We start from the raw sequence: 20194 nt of genomic DNA, 5'->3' as shown, positions 1-20194 counted from the left end.
ATATTTTATTTTTAATATTTAATAAATATATTTAAGCATCATGATTACAAACATGTTTGTAGTTGGGTTTCAGTCAAAAATTTCAACTTGCTCACATTGGGTTTATTTGGGGGTACAATTTGTTGGAGTATGGTGGCTTCATTGGGAATATGGGCCTGAAAGAGAATTTTGAATAGAACCTTGTATTGCAAAACCTCTTATAATAAGCACTATAGGTAAATTATCCCTATTCATTTTTGTTAAAACCTTTTAAAGACCTTAGAGATGAATCAAGGGACTGAATGCACGCTTTTCATGCAGGAAACATCTGACCCTTTCCTATACAATTCCATAAGACTGATTGAAGCAAGCCCTGAATACCACTGAGGGTGACCCAAAACAAAAAAAAAAATACGCAAGCTTTTTCAAGTAGCATTATCCCCCCACTCAAGAGAAAAATACAAATGTTGAGGCTGCACTACTAGCTTTGGGACTGAATATTTAAATGTATTAAATCATGAGACGCCCCCCTTAAATGAAGTCCCCCATAGAGCTTTCTGCATCTTGGAAGCTTTCCTCTGCCTCTAGTCTTTTGAACACTTCTAGAGACATGGTTTTCCTTATTATCTTAAATGTGCTACCCAGAAAACTACAACATTGAAATTCTTTTCTTTAGGGTACCCCATTTGCATGGAACTCGAGAGACTCCTGCAAGACAAAACTCATTGTAAAATCAAGTTGAGGCAATGCTCATCCCAAAGCAGCTTCTCAGGTCTGGTTTTCTGTCTGCTACTCTCATGTTATGTCAATATTTTTCTTAAATGTAGCCCTGCCCAGAGAGACAAATTCACAGATTAAGATGTAAAGAGAGTCACATTCTTTTTTTTTTTCTAATGCTCATTTATTGTGCTAACCACTGTTCAGATCACTAGGAAGATGACACTAGCTGCTTCTACATTCCATTTCCAGTTGGAGGTCTTCATAGGGTGAAAAGCTACCAAGGACAATGAGTGTTTCTGATTGAAAGTGAATGAGAAACGTTTTTCTAATGCAGATCTATAACCTTGACCTCTCTAAGAAATGGGCATGGTTCCTGTATTGGTAGAGGCCATCTACTTCTTGGATCCCCCAAAGAGTGACTTTTCTTGTTTTGAACCTTGGGAATCGCTCTGAGAATGCTGAGATGAATCAGAGTCCTTGTTCAGACAGGTGCACTCAGGTTTGGGTTCCAGACAGCAGCACTTGGGCTGAACACAGCAGCTCCTTGGGGGGCAGCCACAGGGGCTACATTTTGGACAACAGCTGCATTTGGCTGCACAGCAGGGGCTGCACTTGGATGGGCAGCAGGGACTGCACTTGGATGGGCAGCAAGGGCTGCACTTGGATGGGTCACACATCTTCACGAGTGTTGGAGGTTCTGGTGGGGAAAAAGAAAAATATTTAGAACAGAAGAAGAAAAATAATTAAAAGGTGTTTTTCAGGGTTTTTTTTTGTTTAATTTTTTTTTCATGTTTTGTTGTTGCTGTTTTTTGTCTAATTTTTTTCTGTTGTTGTTTTTGTTTTCTTGGTTTGTTTTTGTGTTTTTGTTATGTCTTTCTTCCTTTTTTTCCCCTCTCTTCCCTTAAATATTTATAACTCTAGATGGATTCCTCCCACTTTTTTGTTTGTTGGGATTTTGCCCTCTCCTTTTCTTCCTTTCCTTCAAACAGAACCACATAAGTTGAATCATCTTGTTCTGCCTCATAAATTGAGGGGGAAAAATGGAGAGTACCAAGACCACTCAGTTGTATGAACATTGAGTAGAACTAAAAAAAATGATCAGACTTAAACACCAAATCCAAAGCCAATGACAATAGAATCGATACTCAATCTACAAGCTAGATACCACTTATTCTAGCAACCCAGGGGGCAAAGAAAGAGGATATGGGATGCAGGCTGATAACAGGGATAAAAGGAGGACAACACTAGTGGTGGGAATGCCCCTAATTCAATGTCACTATGTACCTATAATATTACTGTGAAAGATTTGTTGTTCACTTTGGTCAAAATTAAAATTATTAAAAAAAAAGGAAAGTTAGCTATGTGATTTGACTTTCCATTTTTTGCTCCCTAGGATGAATCAATCTTTTTTTCTTTATATATCTTTAATTTGTTTATTGAATTAATTTTTAAAATATCTTTAATTAAGCACAATGATTACAAACAAGTTTGCAGTTGGGTTTCCATCATAAAAAGAAGGGAGGTATGTATGTTTTTAAAATTAAAATATTAGCACACCATTTTCTATTTTATTTAAGCATTTTTGTTTGTTTTTTGGGCCACACCCAGTAACACTCAGGGGTTACTCCTGGCTATGAGGTCAGAAATTGCTCCTGGCTTGGAGGACCCTGTGGGACACCAGGGGATTGAACTGTGGTACGTCCTAGGTTAGTTAGTTCAGTGTCAAACTTCACAATTTCCTCAGGTCTGATCAACCTGCCTGTGTCTGAGGCTGATGGAAGTTCAGGGATCTGGTTTGGTTGCTGGAAGTTAAAGCAAATTCTTGGGCCTGAACTATGGTGCAGTAATAGGGCGTTTGCCTTGCATGTGGTTGACCCAGGACAGATGGTTCAATTCTCTGGCATCCCATGTGGTCCCCCAAGCCAGGAGCCATTTCTGAGTGCATAACCTGGAGTAACCCCTGAACGTCACTAGGTGTGACTCCAACATATAAAATTATAAAAAGCAGATTCTTTCCAGGGAAAAGCAGATGTTTGGTTTGGTTTCAAGTAATTGAAGGAGTAATTGAAGTCTTGACCTTAGGATCCATGACCATTTAAAACTCTGATGCACAATCCCACTTCAGACACCTCAACTTGTGGAAAACCTGCTCCCCAAGAGAGGCCACTGAAGGGCAAACCATGAATAAGGCATCAGTCTTGGCAACCAAGGCTCTAAGATTCCGGCCTGGTTCCTCTGCTTAGCTTCAAGCAAAGACAGGTCTCCCTAACTATGGGTTTTTAGCTCCTTTCCTCCATACAGTTCCGATGAGGAAGAAACTGGAGCTCACCATCTAAAATTTTGTTGTTTTATGGTTCTTTTGAGAATAGGAAAAACCAATTCCTTCCTATGCTCCTTATCAAACCCTCCCTCTCCCATCCCAGGACAGGAAACCACCTTTGTTTCTATCTTACCACTGAATTGACTTTTGTTTTCCAAATTTGTTTAGGATTTGATCGCCGTTTTAGTAGACATTGGAGCTGTAGATTTTCTGGATTTGTTGGATCAGAGCAGTTATGCTCTCTTCCATTTCCATCAGAAGCTTTATGGCAAATGTATTTAAAGGGTCTCTAGGCCACACATAGTTACAGCCACACCCTTAGAAACAGTGACCTCACACTAGGCCCAGCTCCTGCCTAGCATCTGCCTCACCTTTCAGAGCCTACTAGACTCTATTTTATTTAAAAATTTTTTTTATTGTTATTTGTTTTGTTTTGGGATCATTTCCAATAGTGCTTCAAGGAAGTGAACAAGATTTATGAGATACCAGAGATGAGATTCAGGACTCTTTTGAATTATTTTCCCTGGTTTTCATTAGAAAATTAATTTGAGAAAGAGACTCTAAATTAGCATGAGGGAGTATTACTGCCAACTGTCTGAGGTCTCTGTGCCTTGACCCTTTGGTTACTGCTCAAGATCCTTCCACTGCTTTGTTTTAAAACTTCCAGATCCCTGACTGCTAGGTCCAGTGCATATCCTCACTTATAAAGGAAAGTGACTTCTGGAAAAGGGTGTTAGCTTTAATTCTGGGTGACTCTATACCAGTTATTCAAGCTTTCTCATTGTATAATTCAATTAACTTAAAAAAATTCTGCTTAGTTTTATGAGGGGTCTACATACTGTATAGCTCAGTGCTTACTCCGGGCTCTATATTCAGGGATCACTCCTGGTTGTACTAGGGATGTCAGGTGCCATTTGCCTTGCCCCTTGTACTGTTTCTCTGACCCAAATTTGTTTTGTTGCTATTGGGTTGTGTTGTTTTTTTTTTTTAACATCAGTTTGTATTATAGTACAGAAAATAGAACTTGGGTTAGCCACATGTAAGGCAATGTCTTAACTCTGATACTATCTTTCTGGCCCTCTGCTTAAGTTTTAATAGCTCACTGGGGTGGAAGAAAAGTCAATGGTCCCTTCCTCTAGTAGGACAAGAGATATTTTGAAGAGGCTGAGTTGGCTGAGATGAGCCGAACTGAGTTCCTGATTTCCTGGCAAAGGAAGTAGATGAGGGCAGAAGGGGTGATAGAGAACTCACAGGAAAACAGGCAGATAAGATGAAAATGGGGAAAAGGAATGAAAATGAGGGGTTCACACACAAGTGAATTGTTCATAGTTTTTCAGCACTATATTCCACAATGTGTGCTCTGCTGCTGTAGGGAAGTGAGTGTGGTGGGTGCAGTGCAATTTGTGCATCTTGTCTTGACTTTATTCTCCTTTATCTTATTATTCCTTTCATCCCTACATTCAGAACCTCAACTTCCACCCAACACTTCTGTCTGCTGACCATCTTGCCCATGCAAAGACAATTTTTTCCCTAAGCACTACACTGTTTCTGTACCACCTGATTCAGTTGACCTTCAGATTATGACACTTGTGAACAGAACCAGTTCAACCTGACCTTTTTCACTGCTTTTTCAGAAATATTCAAGGCCAGAATTCAAATTTTAGTGAGCCTAGTAAACACACCTTATCTTCTATGTACACCCATCAGTCTACTCTTCGTTTCTTGCTTATCAACAGACCTATTAAATTATGCCCTGCTTCAGTTGTGGTTTTGTGTATCACCTCTTGGCTTATACCGCTATCTGAAATCTAAGCTTCAATGTTCCTTTCAAGAAGAGCGAAACTATAGGTGCCACACTGATATGTATTCTCAGAACTCGGGATCCAACTCATGACATTTTTATTATAAGTTTTGAACTCTTATTATACTAATTCTCCATCAGTATGTTGGTTTCATTAGTATAATACTGTTTGTCCCCCTTCCTAGGCACCTAATATGCCATGTTACCAAATGTAGTACTTAGTGCTGTGCTACTGACTGTATGTGTCTCCATTAGTAGTTCGTGAAGCAATTCTTGAATGAACAAGCTAAGAGGAAAGGAACCAAAAGGCTACTCTCTTCTGGGTTATCTGACCTGGCTACTTCTGTTCAGTCTCTTCTCGGTTCCGTGTATTCACGATGGGCTTCTTACAAGACTTGGCTGGTTCCAGTTGATCTTCCCTCAGCAGCCTGGTGAGTCCATTACTGTCAGAAGCCAAAGTCTTCTGAAACAAGTGGCCAGGGTCACTCCCATCAGACCTCAGCCTTTATGACATGGGCGTGACCTCTCCCCAACATTCTGTCATTATGACGATATAGCCCGCCCCCTGCTGGCACTTATCAGGGTATGCAGGGAGATCTGTTGGTAATCTTAAATCCTGCCATTATTTAAAGTACCTGTCAAAAGCACACATTTACCCAATTTTTTTTTAAGATCTACCAGGGCTCTGTCCTAAGTAGTGAAGTGGGTGAGCTCTATAAAGTCAAGTACACATTCTCAAAGCTTTTCCTTTTAACAGAGAGACAAGAGACCAAACACCTTTAATGAGAATAATGGCTTGGGAGGGTATGAGGTGATCTCTGGTTTGGTTGGGCATCAGAAATGCTTTCTAGGGAATCAGAGAGATAATAGAGAGGTAAAACATTTGCCTTATATGTGGCTAATCATGATTTGTTCTCCAGTACCACAGATGATCTACCAAATAGCCTCAGGTATTACCCCTGAGCACAGAGCTAGGAGTAAGCCTTGAATACTGTTGGGTTTGACCCCAAAGCTAATGATATTGATGTTGGTGTTCATAATGATAAAGAAGGGCCTTTATTTTGATGATTATTGGGTTGGTTCCATTCCTCAGGCTCCGCTGCCTCCAGATTCCCTTTAAGATGATCTAGAATTGCCAATTTCTTAGCTTTAAAGTCAATATGGATAAATGTACAAGATTATTTCCCCCTTTCTATTAATAACCCATGACAAATTTCTCAAATAGCTTTACAGTGATATTTGTCTTCAAAACAGGATGACCCAAATATGTGTTCTTTTGAACATAGGGAAAGCCCACATTGTTTTGCTCACTGCTATTTTTCACAGTATGTTTTGGGGCTCATTCCATTTCAGTTCAGTATATTTAGCTTTCATATTTTAGTCAAATATAATTGAGAGGTGGATGAGTGGCCACTTCAGTTATTGCAAACAACGCTGGGTTCAGCGCATTATTGCATCGTTTCTCCATATGCTTTCAGGAGCGTATTTCCTTAAAGAAATATAATTCTCTAACTCAAAGGATGAAGTTTCAAAACATTGTGAAGTCTTCTATGGAAATCTCACTGTTTTACATTGCTCTTCACAATAATCAATATTGGTATGTTAATAAATTATTTTTTCTGCCAATTAGATAGGTAAAAGTGGATACCTGAGTATTATTATTTAATATTAATATCTTATTTTTTAATAATTCAACAACTTTAATATGCACAGAAATCACAATGTTTTCGGTTGTAAAACTGTGATCATAAAATTAGTCTAAATTTAAGTTGTTGATTCTTTTGCTTTGTGATCTTCGTAATTAAAAGTAAGTTAAACCAATTCAGTGATGTAAAAGACAATTATTACTTCTAATATGCTTTCTTAGTTTTGACTTTACTGGACTTTAGTACATAGAAAGAATTCCTATCTATATAATTTTTAAAAAAATATATTTAGGAGCTTTTATTCTTGTTTATCTTCAATTTGAAATTGCAAAATTAAAAGATTTTCCAAGGAATAATTTTTAAGTTCTGATCCTCTTAGATGGTTTATGTAAATTGGGGAGGAGAGAAATTACAATCTAGAGAGGGGAGTTTAACTGTTCTTTCTCTACTAACTCCCACAGGGAAATTTTGATTGATTGTCTCTGTGTCCTTGATGTACAAGACCTTTTATCACACAAGCCTCACAAAGCAGCAGTCAGTCAGACCATATCTTGGTCCCATTTGTTCTGCCCAGTGTGAGTATTGATCCTTGCCATTTCTTGGGGGGAGCTGTGGAGCTCAAACTGGACAAGGAAAAAAATCAGTCCTAAATTCTATCAAGTTTTCCAGGAAAGTTGTTTTTCCCTTAATAGAAAATAACTTCATGAGGAGAGGGACAGTGAAGTAAAACAGTTTTATTTAGAACTTACAAGAAAGCAAAGAAAGAGCAATAATGTATTTAAAAGAGAACATGGGCCTCTCCAGAGGGGGGAGAGCTGAGAATACAAATCTCAGCTGGAGAAGAGGGAGGGCCACCCCACTCCAGGAATGCAGAGGCCCATGCTTATCTTTATAGAGGTGGTTTATAGTTGGGTGTTGTGTGTGTGTTTGTGTGTGTGTGTGTGTGTGTGTGTGTGTGTTTTGGCCAATTACATGGGTTGCTGTGGTACTTACAAAGTGTTATGGTTTTGGTCATGATGTTGTGTTAGAATGGAAAGATAGTTGCATTATAAGCTTAGAGTTCACTCACGGGTCACCTAGGATTGACCTCAAATGGAGCCTGTAAATTATAACAGAGGGTGTCATAAAACTGAAGATTTTTATTACCTAAATTAGGATTTGTGTCTAACTTGGGCCTCAATCAGGGCAATCTATTCACACTGCCATACTCTCCTGACTAACTCATCTCTTTAATGACTCAAGTCTTGTAAGGACAATGCCAAGACCAGAGTTGATATGTTGAGAGCTCTAGAAAGATCCACTAGGGGGCATCCATTATTTATTATATCACTTATATCTAGAACATTTCTTCCATGTGTAGGATCTAGTTGTCCTTGTTTTTGGTTTTCATTGAACCACTATGCTTTAGTTTTGGAAGAATATATATATCTTTCTTTTATTTTTATTATTATTTTTTTTTGGTTTTTGGGTCACACACCCAGCATAGTTCAGGGATTACTCCTGGCTCAGGGCTCAGAAATCAATTCTGGCAGGATTGGGGGACCATATGGGGTGCAGGGGATCAAATTTGGGTCAGTTGTGTGCAAGACAAAGACCCAACCTTCTGTGCTATCACTCTGCCCCCTGAATATATATCTTTCTAGGGCTGACGTTAGAATCAGAATTCAGTCTTTCCCAGAGTGCCTATCAACGTATCTGTGCTGTGCTGTTGCTGAAAATGGAGATAGACTCAGTATTGTATAAACGTTGAAATAAAACATGCAAACTTTTCTTACATATATATGAATGTGTAAATAATAGTGGATGTACTTGTGGCTGGAGAGAGCACAGCTGGTAGGGCACTTATCTTGCACATGGCCAACTCAGACAGGTTGCTTCTGCAGCATCTCCTATTTTCCCGAGTCCCGCCTGAGTCCAGAGCCAGAAAAAACCCAAGTTGTGATCCATAAATTAAAAACCAAACAAAAGAAAAAAAAAGTAAATGTACCCCTTACATAAAAGATTTTGGACAGGAAACTGAATGAAAGAACTGATGTACAAAACCGTTTTTGTAGGGGTGTTGCAAGGAATAAGTATTAGAAAACTTGGGGGAGGGATATGGGTACAGTTGAGGGATCTGTTGTTGGAATATTCTGTACACAGGAAACTCATGAATAGTATTGGAAACCATATTAATTGTAAAACATTAAAGCATAATCAATAACATTTAAAAATTATCTTTTTATATTCATTATTTTAGTTTTACTTTAAAAAAAAGTACTTCTAGGCACTTTTCTGGCTGTCCTTTTCTTTTTGGTTTTTGAGTCCCACCTGGCAGGACTCATGGGTTACTCTTGGCTCAGTGCTCAAAAAAATCACTACTGGCAGACTTGGGGGAACCATATGGAATGCCACCTGTCCTGGGTTGGCTGGGTGCAAGGAAAAAGCACTACCACTGGGCTATCTCTCCAGCCTCTGGCAGTCCTATATTATTCTTACTGTCATTCCCTAAGGCATACATATAGTGTAGAGTGGTTTGTATGTACTTACTGAGTTTTTATCTGTGAAGTCTGTGGGCACTAAAGCAAACACAAGTAAGAGGTCACTTCTGTTCTTCAATATAACTCTGAAAATTCTGTGAACATTTTTTGAATTGACCACGCCTGGTTGTGGAGATGGCTCTGCTCAGACGGACCATTCTTTCACCACAGACCACAAGCAACTGCAGCAAATTCAAAATTTGTTCACAGATATGACTCATCTCAACAGGACCCAAAAGAAAGTAGCCATCTTTTAATTCAAGCCTGTATTTACTCTCCAATGAGACCTAGAAATATCTTCTGTTTTCAAGAGATTGAAGTGTCACATCCTTTCCCAACCCCATCATGATTCCAATTATTTTTTTAATATAAATGTTTATTTAAGCACCACGATTGCATGTATGTTTGTAGTTGTGTTTCAGTCATAACAGGACACCCCTCTTCACCAGTGCAACATTCCCACCACCAATGCCCTCCCTTCTCCCCCATCTCTGGTTGTATTCGCGACAGGCATTTTCTACTTCTCTCTTTCTTTAACATTGTCATGCTAGTTGTTAGTATAGTTATTTCCCTAAAAGAGTTCACCACTCTTTGTGGTGAGCTTCAAATTGTGAGCTGGTCCTTCCAGTCCTTCCTAATTAGATAAAGCTCCTGGGGTTAAAAATTAATTTCTCTTTAGTCCTGAACGACCAATACCAGCTTGGTAGGCCCTTCAGGGTTATGATGTAATGCAAACATTTTCAAGTCTTTTGACTCTGCATATGCACTGCAAAGACTAAATTTTATTGTTCTTGGCGATTCTTTCAGACAGAGTTACAGTCTTAAAACAAATATCTCTTGTTTAGTTAATTTACTAAATGTGAGTCTATGTGAGTCTACTCATTTTCTCCAGGACAATAGTGTCATTCATTGGATAGACAAGTGAAGTCCCCTTGGCACTGTGAACAGTTTTGTGTGTGTGTATGTGTGTGTGTGTGTGTGTGTGTGTGTGTGTGTCTGTGATAGAGAAAGGGAGAGAGTTGGGAGCAGAGAGAGAGCATGGAGGTAAGGCATTTGCCTTGCATGCAGAAGAATGGTGGTTCAAATTCCGGCATCCCATATGGTCTCCCGAGCCTGCCAGGAGCGATTTTTGAGCATAGATCCAGGAGTAGAAACCCCTGAGCACTGCTGCTCAGGGTGTGACCCCCCAAAAAAATAAGAAAGGGAGAGAGAAGAAGAGAGAGAGGGGAAGAGAGGGTGAGAAGTGCCATGTATAATCTGACAATTTTTTTTTAGCCTTTCAGTTACAAATGACGTGTTAATTTATGAAATCTAGGATAAGCAATGAATTTTCTTCAAGTCTTTTCTCCTTTAATGAAAACATGATGTTAAACATTCTTCATAGAGGGACCGGAGTGGTGGTGCCGTGGTAGGACATTTGCCTTGCACATGGCTGACCCAGGATAGACCACAGTTCAATCCCCAGGCGTCCCATATGGTCCCCCAAGCCAGGAGTGATTTCTGAGTGCATAGCCAGGAGTAACCCCTGAGCATCACTGGATGAGGCCCAAAAAATCAAAACAAACAACAACAAAAAACATTCTTCATAGAGTTCTAGAGGACTTTGATGGGGGAGATGCTACCTAAAATTTTATGAAAAGAAAGTCCATGCAAGAATGAATCCATATGAGTTTCTCTCATGGTACCTACCCCAACCACAATACTGTACAAGATCCCTTATAGTTTCCACATAATTGTGATCTTTTCAGAGTCTCCTGAAACCAGTGTTTCAAGAAGGCCTGTCTGCACACAGCTTTCTGTCAGAAGGTCAAATAAGATTATCCACCAGGATGGGGCTCCTCCTCTTCTGGTCTTTTTTGGCATTTAGTTTGACTTCCTCTTCTACTCTGCCCTAGATTCCCATCTTACACCCCAATCACCTTAGACTCCAAATATCCCCTCATACCTCTTCTCTTAGTCCTATGTGTTAAGAACTTGACTTAGCTCACCCAGAGAACTCTGATAGATGAGGCCTAACCCTTTTCCAATAACTTGAAACCTTCTAGATTTGTCTTCCTTTGGGTACGTCCCCTCAGAGAATATTTGTTTTATATTTTGTAGTTACTCTTTCTTTTGCTATTGTTAATTATTGCTCGTGTTAATATTTGTTGTTAGTGGTTTATTCTTTGAGCTTTTTTTTTGGTCTAATTTGTGTAACTCCTGACTGGAACCCCAGTCAGATAATCTGGAGTCCAAAGTTGCTTCTTTAAGTAACCAGGTGTGTGACATCGAATAGACTACTTAATCTTAGAGGCCTCATCTCAGAATGACAACAGAATGCTCTCTTATAGAGTCTTTATGAAGATTGTGTAATGGAAAGTTTGCTAGGCTTCTAAAAGAAAGCTAGCATAAGTTAACAAGTGTTGTTGGCTATAGGCAGCTAAGGAGACAGAAACACAGAAAGTGTCCAAAATATACATATCAAAGCTGCCCTACAGTTCAACTTAAGGAGCCAGAGTGATAGTACAGTGAAAAGGGCACTTGCCCTGCACATGGCCAAAGTAAGTTCAAACCCCGGGACCCCAGATAGTTTCTCCACTCCCACTAAAAGTGATTCCTGAGAACAGATCCACAAAATTCCTCATATTTTTCTTTATTATTATTTACATTTCTTTAAACCTATTTTCTCAAACTTCAAGTCCCTTCTCACTCCAAACACTTTTGATGATCCATGTTTCCAAATATAGTGGATATGTATAATTGAAAACACTAAAATAAAAAACTTTGACCAAAATGCTTACAGCTTATTTCTGGAAATGCTTTCCAAAAATGCAATGGTGTCTGCACACTCTCTTAATTATTATTATTTTTCTATAATCAAACCACTCAATTTCCTGTGATAGCTGCATCTCATATCTCTGGCTTCAAAACTTTGCAGTTTGCTAAGCCAAACTCTTTCCCCTTCTATATAATTTTTAGTTGTTATCATCTGGCATATGATGCTGATTCGAAAATTTCTCTTCTAATGTCATGCCCAAGCCATCTCCCCTACAAACAACAAAATTCTACTTCTCTTAAAGTTATTTCTTCCTTTATTAATTCCATCCTTTTCCAATGACCAGAGGAAGACCATTCAGAATATTTTTATATTTACATAATTCTTTATATAGAATAAATATGTTTATTCTACATAATATACATCTATATAGAATATGTATGTAGAATTTATGTAGTATAAGTATATTCTATATAAAAATTTTGTGTAGAATATATATTTTATACTTATAAAATATAAAAATATATAGAATATTATAGAATATAATATTTTATACCTATTTATAGAATATTTTATACTACAATTAATTCTGTAGGTTCAGTTATCAATACATATCCAGAACCTAAGAACTCATTGCTTTACCACAAATACTCTAGACCAAGTTAGCTTTTATCTATATTATGTGAAACTTCCTACGTGTCCACTCTTAACCCCTATAATCTATTCTCAACAAAGCAGTCAAAAACATACTTTTTTTGGTAAGAACCTTCTCTTTATTAAAGAGTTTATGACCTAGTAGGGTGTCAGATGCATAAAGCCATTTCTATTAATTGCAAATAAAGTCATACTTTTAAATTATAACTTGAATGCTTCAAAGCCGCTGCTCCAACATATATACACAATTCATTATAAAATATGTCCCTATAAATTGAATCCAACTAATTGCGATGATCCAGAACTACCCTGACAGTGCATTCTCCTTCAAGGTATGCTGTCCCCTTTGTGGTTTTTCAAAATAATTTTCTGCTTGAGCTTGGTATTTGTAGTATCCTCTGCCTAAAAGAGTACCTAATATGTTCATTTGTATCACTTTTATTGCCTGTAAAGAATACTTTTATCACATATTATGCTACCCTCTTTATCAACTATAAGCACTTAGGCTTCTCCAAAATTCCACATTTTCTTTAGTCTTCCTTTATTGTTTTCTCATATTGCTCTTATTACTCAAAAGTTACTTGTTAAAAATCATGTGCATTGGGGCCAGCGCAATAGAACAATGAAAAGGTTTTTGTCTTGCATGTGGATGACCAGGTTTCAATTCTCAGCATCACATGGTCCCCTAAATCCTGCCAGGAATGATTCCTGAGATCAGAGCTCAGAGTAACTTCTGAGCATTGCTGGGTGTGGTCCCAAAACACACCAGAATTTCAGTGCTATTTATATAAAATCAGTTGAAAAGAAATTAATTAATTAATTAATGTTTTGATTTTTCAGGACACATCCAGCTGTGTGTGTCAGGGTTTACTCCTAGCTCTGCACACAGGGATTACTCCTGGAGGGCTTTAGGGACCACGTAGGATGCCAGAGATTGAACACTATAAGAAAAGCACACTATCCACTGTACAATTGCTCAGGAATTTATTTTTTGGACTAGAGAAGACCTAAATTGACACTATTCATGTGTGAAACACTCTATCCTGAGTCCAGATGCCTTAAACCCTCTGACTTGCTTAATTCATGCTGGGAGATAGGTACAATTCCTGTATTGTTGATCATAATTTTATCTTATTGTCTCTCACAGGCATGATAATTGCTGCTGAATCTAGATAATTGGTTAAGACTGTCGTCCTGGGCTGGAGAGATAGGATGGAGGTAAAGCATTTGCCTTGCATGCAGAAGGACGGTGGTTCGAATCCCAGCATCCCATAGGGTCCTCCTAGCCTGCCAGGAGCGATTTCTGAGCATAGAGCCAGGAGGAACCCCTGAGCACAGCCAGGCATTACTCAAAAACCAAAAAAAAAAAAAAGACTGTCATCTGGAGAATAAGAAGTAAAGTACTATTGTATGGTCGCCTATGGAACTGAAAAAAGAATGTGTTTTTACAACATACCCCCAAACCCATGTTGTTTATTCATTAGTTAAAAGAGTAAATGAGATCTTCAGAATGCAACAGATAGAATGTTCTGTAGGTATTCTATTTACTGACCTCTGTATAGGGTCCCAGCTGGTTAGGCTCCAGTATAAACAAGAATGAGATGTCAGGTGGAGATGCTCAGCAAAAGTGATGTTAAGGGATTCAGAAATCTAAATAGCCATGCAATAATGCCAGAGATTGAATATTGGGCTTTGAAAAAGCAAGTTATATATTTGAGTTTTCTCCACTCCCTTCAACACATTTTGAATCTAGTCTGACACCTACAAGGACCCTCGTGCCATTTACTTGAGCATGAATTCATTCTTTTGTTTGATTTTTTGTATTGTTATATTTTTCTTCTTTTTCCCCCTTCTTTTCTTAAATGGACAATTATGGTCTCTAGAAGAACTCCTTCCATTTTTTGCTTGTTTGACTTTTGCCTCTTCCCTTTTTTTTTTCTTTTCTCTTTCCTTCAAACAGAACTAATGTAACTAGAACCATCTTGTTCTACCTCAAAAATTGAGGGGAAACTACTGGAGGGTACCAAGACCATACAATATGAACATTGAGTGGAAATAAAAAATGACCAGACTTAAACACCAAATCCAAAGCCAACAAAAACAGAATCAATACTCAATTTACAATAAGCTAGACACAGAGGGAACCACTTTTACTAGCAGCCCGGGGGGCAAAAGAGGGGAATATGGGATGCCTGCTGGAAACAGGGATGGCGGGAGTACAACATTGGTGATAGGAATGTCCCTGTTTCAATGTCACTATGTACCTAGAGCAATGGTCCTCAAACTACAGCCCGCGGGCCACATATTGTATTTATTCCCATTTTGTTTCTTCACTTCTAAATAAGATATATGCAGTGTGCATAGAAATTTGTTCATAATTTTTGTTTTTACTATAATCTGGCCCTCCAGCAGTCTGAAGGACAGTGAACTGGCCCCCTGTTTAAGAAGTTTGAGGACTCCTGATAGAGTATTACTGTGAAAGATTTGTAATCCACTTTGGTCAAAGTAAAAATTATTATAAAAAACAAACAAACAAACAAAAAACTACTGGACCTAGAGGATAAGTTCTGGGGTAAGGAATAGTGTCTTGAATGAGAAGGAAAAGCTGTCAGGTGGCGACAGTAATAGGAACAGAATAAACCACTGATATTTTGGAAATGTCTATTTTATATCTATTTCTCTTTGAGCCCTTCTTTTTCATCCACCACTCATTGACTCCAACCCAATGATTAGTATAGTGACCATTTCGCATCTGACTGACTCATCCTGACTGGGGTCTATTTAAATAGTCCAGTCAGGGTTAATGAGAGCTGATCATCTGTGAACTGATAATGGAAAATGAACAAAACAAGTTCAGGTGCCAAGCAAAAAGAAGTTTATTTGTTTAAAAGGAAGAGGCTTTGGGAAGTAGGGTTTTCTCTATCAGGTATGTTTTCTTCTTCTCAAGTACTTGCAAAAAAGAAGAATCCATCACCCACAATATCTAGGCAGCATGGTTTAGGAGCAAAAAGAACAAGGGTGGGAGAATTTTGAGAGATAGCATCACTCCAGGCTGTTGATCTTGGACTCTGTGGTCAGTTGCAGCTCCCAGGATCATGGTTGCAACTGGGATTGCAAGAGGAGTCATTTTCACAGCAGCTGGAAGGTGCGGCGAAGCAGACATCAGGAATCCGGGTTACCAGAGAACAACTACTTCCAAAGCCAGATGCAGAGAAAGTGGTGACACAGGAAGAGGTATCTGGGGGTTCGCAGGGAGGTGGAGGTGGTGAGCAGGCAGATGCACAGGGAGCAGGACATTGAGGGGCTGGAGGGGGGCACTTTGGTGGACATTCGGAAAGGTTCTTGGTAGGAGGCTGACACTCCTGTTTTTTCTGCTGGCAGGACATCTTAGAGAAAGTTCAGTTCCTCTGAAAAGCAATGAGAATATTTTGAAACTGCAATTAGAATGCATCTTATTCAAACCACTATTTTTTTTTAACAGCACCTGAAATCTTAGAATTGATTCTCTAGCTCCCAAATTTACATCTATATGTTCTACATTCCTGCAGAGGAGCTTACTCAAAATACTAGACTCAAATACTAGAGACAACTCTGCTTTAAAATTTGTGCTATCTTTTTTTTTTTTTTTTGGTTTTTGGGCCACACCTGGCGATGCTCAGGAGTTACTCCTGGCTGTCTGTTCAGAAATAGCTCCTGACAGGCACGGGGGACCATATGGGACACCGGGATTCGAACCAACCACCTTTGGTCCTGGATTGGCTGCTTGCAAGGCAAACGCCGTTGTGCTATCTCTTCGGGCCCCAATTTGTGCTATCTTTACCTATGCTTACTGCTTCTCCCAAGTAGCCTGATTTTCAAAGCAGCTACTTCAATCCTAGAGAGTTCCATAGTCACATATTGCTTTTATATTTCCTTTTATTTATATTTTCTGGAAACCTCTTGCATTCCAACTTCAGTCCTTTAATGAGTTCATTGGTGATTCAATAATTTTCAAAAATATACTTGCTTCTAAACTTTCTTTTCTTCCCCTTTTCTTCCATCTCTTTAGTTTTTCTTTCAATTTTCTATTTTTTAAATCATGTTGCTTTTGGTCTTCCTGAACAAATGTATTATGATCAGTTATGTCAACTATGTGATGCATTTTCTTTAAATGAATTTAAAAAATGATGAAAAAATCTCCTTTTTCTCCTATTTCATAAAACAGGCTATGCCTTTGGTCTTACTTTTCAATCTCATCTTAGAAAACTACTCACCTCCACCACATTCCAAATCTCTAGTTAACATTAATCTCTCCAAGGTTGTTATTTCAAAGCAATGCTTAATACCATGAGCCCAAATTTCCTGAAGTCAACAGTTCATTTAGAGTTCTCTCTAATCAGATAAAACTTATCCCACTTAGCTGAAGTAGACCAAACCCATCCAGCCCAGACAGTACCATAGAAATTAGAATGCTCACCTTATTCTCTCACCTTTGGAATAATGGTGGATACAACATGCATAGTGAGGAGATGGATGCAAATGGAGACCTTTTATACAGATCTGGTACCCAAGTCACAGGAATGAGACATGATGCTATAACAGCTGATCTCAACCAGGTGCTTATAAAAACTTCTCAATTTTTATGACTCTGTCATTGTCACTTTGTCATGTTAGGTCACTACTGGATCCTTATTACTATTTTTTCTGAGATAAGTCTCCCCTCTATAAACCCTACACATATTTTCATAAAGATAAGACATTCGTGATTTACAAGGGAGTTTAAATTCTTCATAGCTTAAGGACTGACATAAGAATTCCTGGAGGAATCCTAAGTATTTATGAGCTGAAAATCTAAAGCCACACTTCTGGGATAAAATCAGGACATAGAAGTTACATAAGACTCTACCATTGGGATGAGACTCAATAATTTAAGTATAATGAGCCACTATTAAGAGTTCAGGGCATTGACTCAAATATAAAAATCTCTTAAAACATTGATCAGCACTGTAGTTTCCCATTTAGGCCCAAATGGAAACCAGATTAGTTTGTTAATAAAATTCCACACACACAGATATGAAGAAAATAAAAACCAGTAATGTCAAGGAAGTGGTCAAAGATGTTCAGTGTTTAAAACAGACTCTAAGATGTGCCATGTTTAAACTAGAAGCCAAGCCTCTGAGACCACAAATTCAGGGATACTTCTATTTGTTTACACTCTATTCAGCTTGCTTTTTTTTGTAGCCATAGGAATCTACATTGCCCACACACACACACACACACACACACACACACACACACACACACAAAAAAAAAAAAAACAAAACAATAACAACACTTTTTTCTTTATGTCATCCTCCAACCAATTTGTCTTCCCTGGAACATCATTGGAAACATTTTTCCTATATAATAAACTCTCAAAAATATTATGGCAAGTTGGAATTCTTGTAAGATTATGGCCCCCCTACCTAGACCGGATTCAGAACAGTTTGCTATCTTGTATTTTTTTCCCTCTTGCAGCCTGAACTCATAATACCTTTCCACTCTCTCAAACTTTCCAAATTTTTACGCTGTCTCAAACTAGATATGATACTTCTTCTTTGTAGGTAAAATAGTAGCTGTCAAATGCAAAGTACCTATATTTCTTACTGCCATCTTTTCAAGTCTGCTGCTTTGACCTGCAACAATCCATCATGATTTCCTAACTCAGAAGAGAAGCAGCCCCATTTCCTTTCTTTTTTAAAAATATCTTTATTTAAGCACCATGATTACAAACATGATTGTAATTGGTTTTAGTCATAAAAAGAACACCCCCCCCTTCACCAGTGCATCATTCCCACCACCAATGCCCTCCATCTCCCTCCTCCTACACCCTCTGCCTTTATTTGAGAAAGGCATTCTACTTCTCTCACACATTAACACTGTCATGGTAGTTGTTAGTGTAGTTATTTCTCTAACTGCATTCACCTCTCTTTGTGGTGAGCTTCATAATGCCAATTTCCTTCCCCTTTACTCTGGATTATTGGGTCTCCTAAAATTGCCCTTGAAGATTCCTGGAACATGCAGTTTAAACATTGAGGCTCCAATCATTGTTCAATGGGTTAGTTATTGATGCGAAGGGGGGGGGGGAGGAAGATAGAGAAAGAGAGAGAATGGAAGAGAGAGAAAGAGAGAGAGTGAGAGACAGAGAGAGACTCTCTTAGAAGACCAGGTCTGTAGTAAACTCTTTGGCTTCTATGAGATGCCAGGCTAGGAGTTAATTCAATGGTACTGATCAGCATTAGAAAATGTTTATTGATTCACTACCCTTTGTGGTGAGCATCATATCATGCAGTTAGAGAAATAACTACACTAAGAACTATCATGACACTGTTAATAAGAGAAGTAGAATGCCTGTCTCGAATACAAGCAATATAGTGTTGGAGGAGGAGAGAAAGGGGGAGCATTGATGGTGGGACTGTTGCACTGGTGAAGTGGGGTGTTCTTTTTATGACTTAAACTACAAACATGTTTGTAATCATGGTTCTTAAATAAAGATATTATCAATGAAAAACAAAGAAGATGCTCATTGGGTTGTTAAGACTTTGGTGCTGGCTTTCTGCTCTCTGGTTTTCAGAAGAAGCTGGACGAAATAATCTAAGTTTTTTATTTAAGTTTCAACCTTTATGAAGATTAGCCTTTCAAGAAGTTAACACCAAGTACATGTTGTTATCTTTCCTGGACCTCTCTTTTAGGAGCATATCGTATGTGTAGATGAGAGTGGTGGAAAGCTTGAAGAAAAGAAGGGGTGGTGGTTGGGTGTCTATGTGAGGATGAAAGAAGGCATTTCACAGATCCATTTAGTTCATCTTACTTATTAGAGACAACCTACTAAAGTATTATAAGTAATTTTAAAAAGTTTAACATAAAATTCCATGTATAAATTTAATACCATCATTTAAAAACTAGGTCAATAATTAAAAAAAAACTAGCCTAATGAAAACGAACTATATTGGGGGACAGAGACAGGGGTTAAGGTGCTTGTCTTATGTGCGGCTGTTCCCAATTCAGTTTCTAGCACTATTTGGTGCCCATGGTCCCTCTCAGCAGAGTTGGGAATAGCCATTTAGAAACACTGGATATGGTTCAAGGCTTTCCCCACACAAAATTAGAATCCACTTTCTTGTAATAACTTTGCTATTGATTATAAGAATATTAATTTCTGGGCCAAGGCAATAAATAGTAAAGCAATGGCTTTACTTTAAGATGCTTGAGTTGCAATGTGTCTAGTTTGGTTTTCATTTCCATCACCTCAAATGGTCCCCTAAGTTCCACCAGTAGTGATTTCAAAGAGCAGAGCCAGGAGTAACCCCTGAGTACCACTGAATAAGGACAAAAATAAAACAGCAAAAAAAAATTAATTTATTGAGAAGAAAGTTGCCTTCAAGTAGCGAAACATTTTTGGTATGCAAAACTGAGCACTTTTGCACCATTGGATCAAAAGAAAAATGAACCTTTCTTTTTTCTTTATTTTATTGAAGGAGTATTATATTCAGTTATTGTGAAATCAAAGTTTAAGATTTTTTTTGTACCTAAGAAATGATATAAATGGGTTACTATGAAGGGAAGGAAGATTATATTTATTCTCAAAACCTCTCACCTACCAAACATGTTAACTACTTTGTGACACATAATATGCTCTATAAATTTCTTTTTTTTGCGGGGGAGGGGAGCACCCTGTGACCCTCAGGGTTATTCCTGGCTCTGTGCTCAGAAATTGTTCCTGGCTCAGGGGACCATATGAGATGCCGGGGATCGAATCATGGTCCATCCTAGATCGGCTGC

At 38.3% G+C, this 20194-nt stretch overlaps 2 protein-coding genes across 2 annotated transcripts; both read right to left on the bottom strand.

Annotated features, from left to right (window-relative positions):
• Window positions 1–1091: 1091 nt before the first annotated feature.
• On the bottom strand, window positions 1092–1376 carry SMCP (sperm mitochondria associated cysteine rich protein). Its single transcript, XM_049766013.1, has one exon. The coding sequence runs from the start codon at window positions 1374–1376 to the stop codon at window positions 1092–1094; it is 285 nt and encodes a 94-aa protein (XP_049621970.1).
• A 14092-nt stretch (window positions 1377–15468) lies between these two features.
• Window positions 15469–15780, bottom strand: LOC125997587 (late cornified envelope protein 2A-like). The gene has a single exon (XM_049766012.1). It carries the CDS (start codon window positions 15778–15780, stop codon window positions 15469–15471), a length of 312 nt encoding a protein of 103 aa, XP_049621969.1.
• Window positions 15781–20194: the final 4414 nt, after the last annotated feature.

The sequence above is a fragment of the Suncus etruscus genome, chromosome 19 (genome assembly GCF_024139225.1).
Source record: "Suncus etruscus isolate mSunEtr1 chromosome 19, mSunEtr1.pri.cur, whole genome shotgun sequence".
NCBI lineage: Eukaryota > Metazoa > Chordata > Mammalia > Eulipotyphla > Soricidae > Suncus > Suncus etruscus.
Note: the sequence above shows the minus strand (reverse complement) of the source record. Positions and strands in the feature narration are given on the sequence as shown.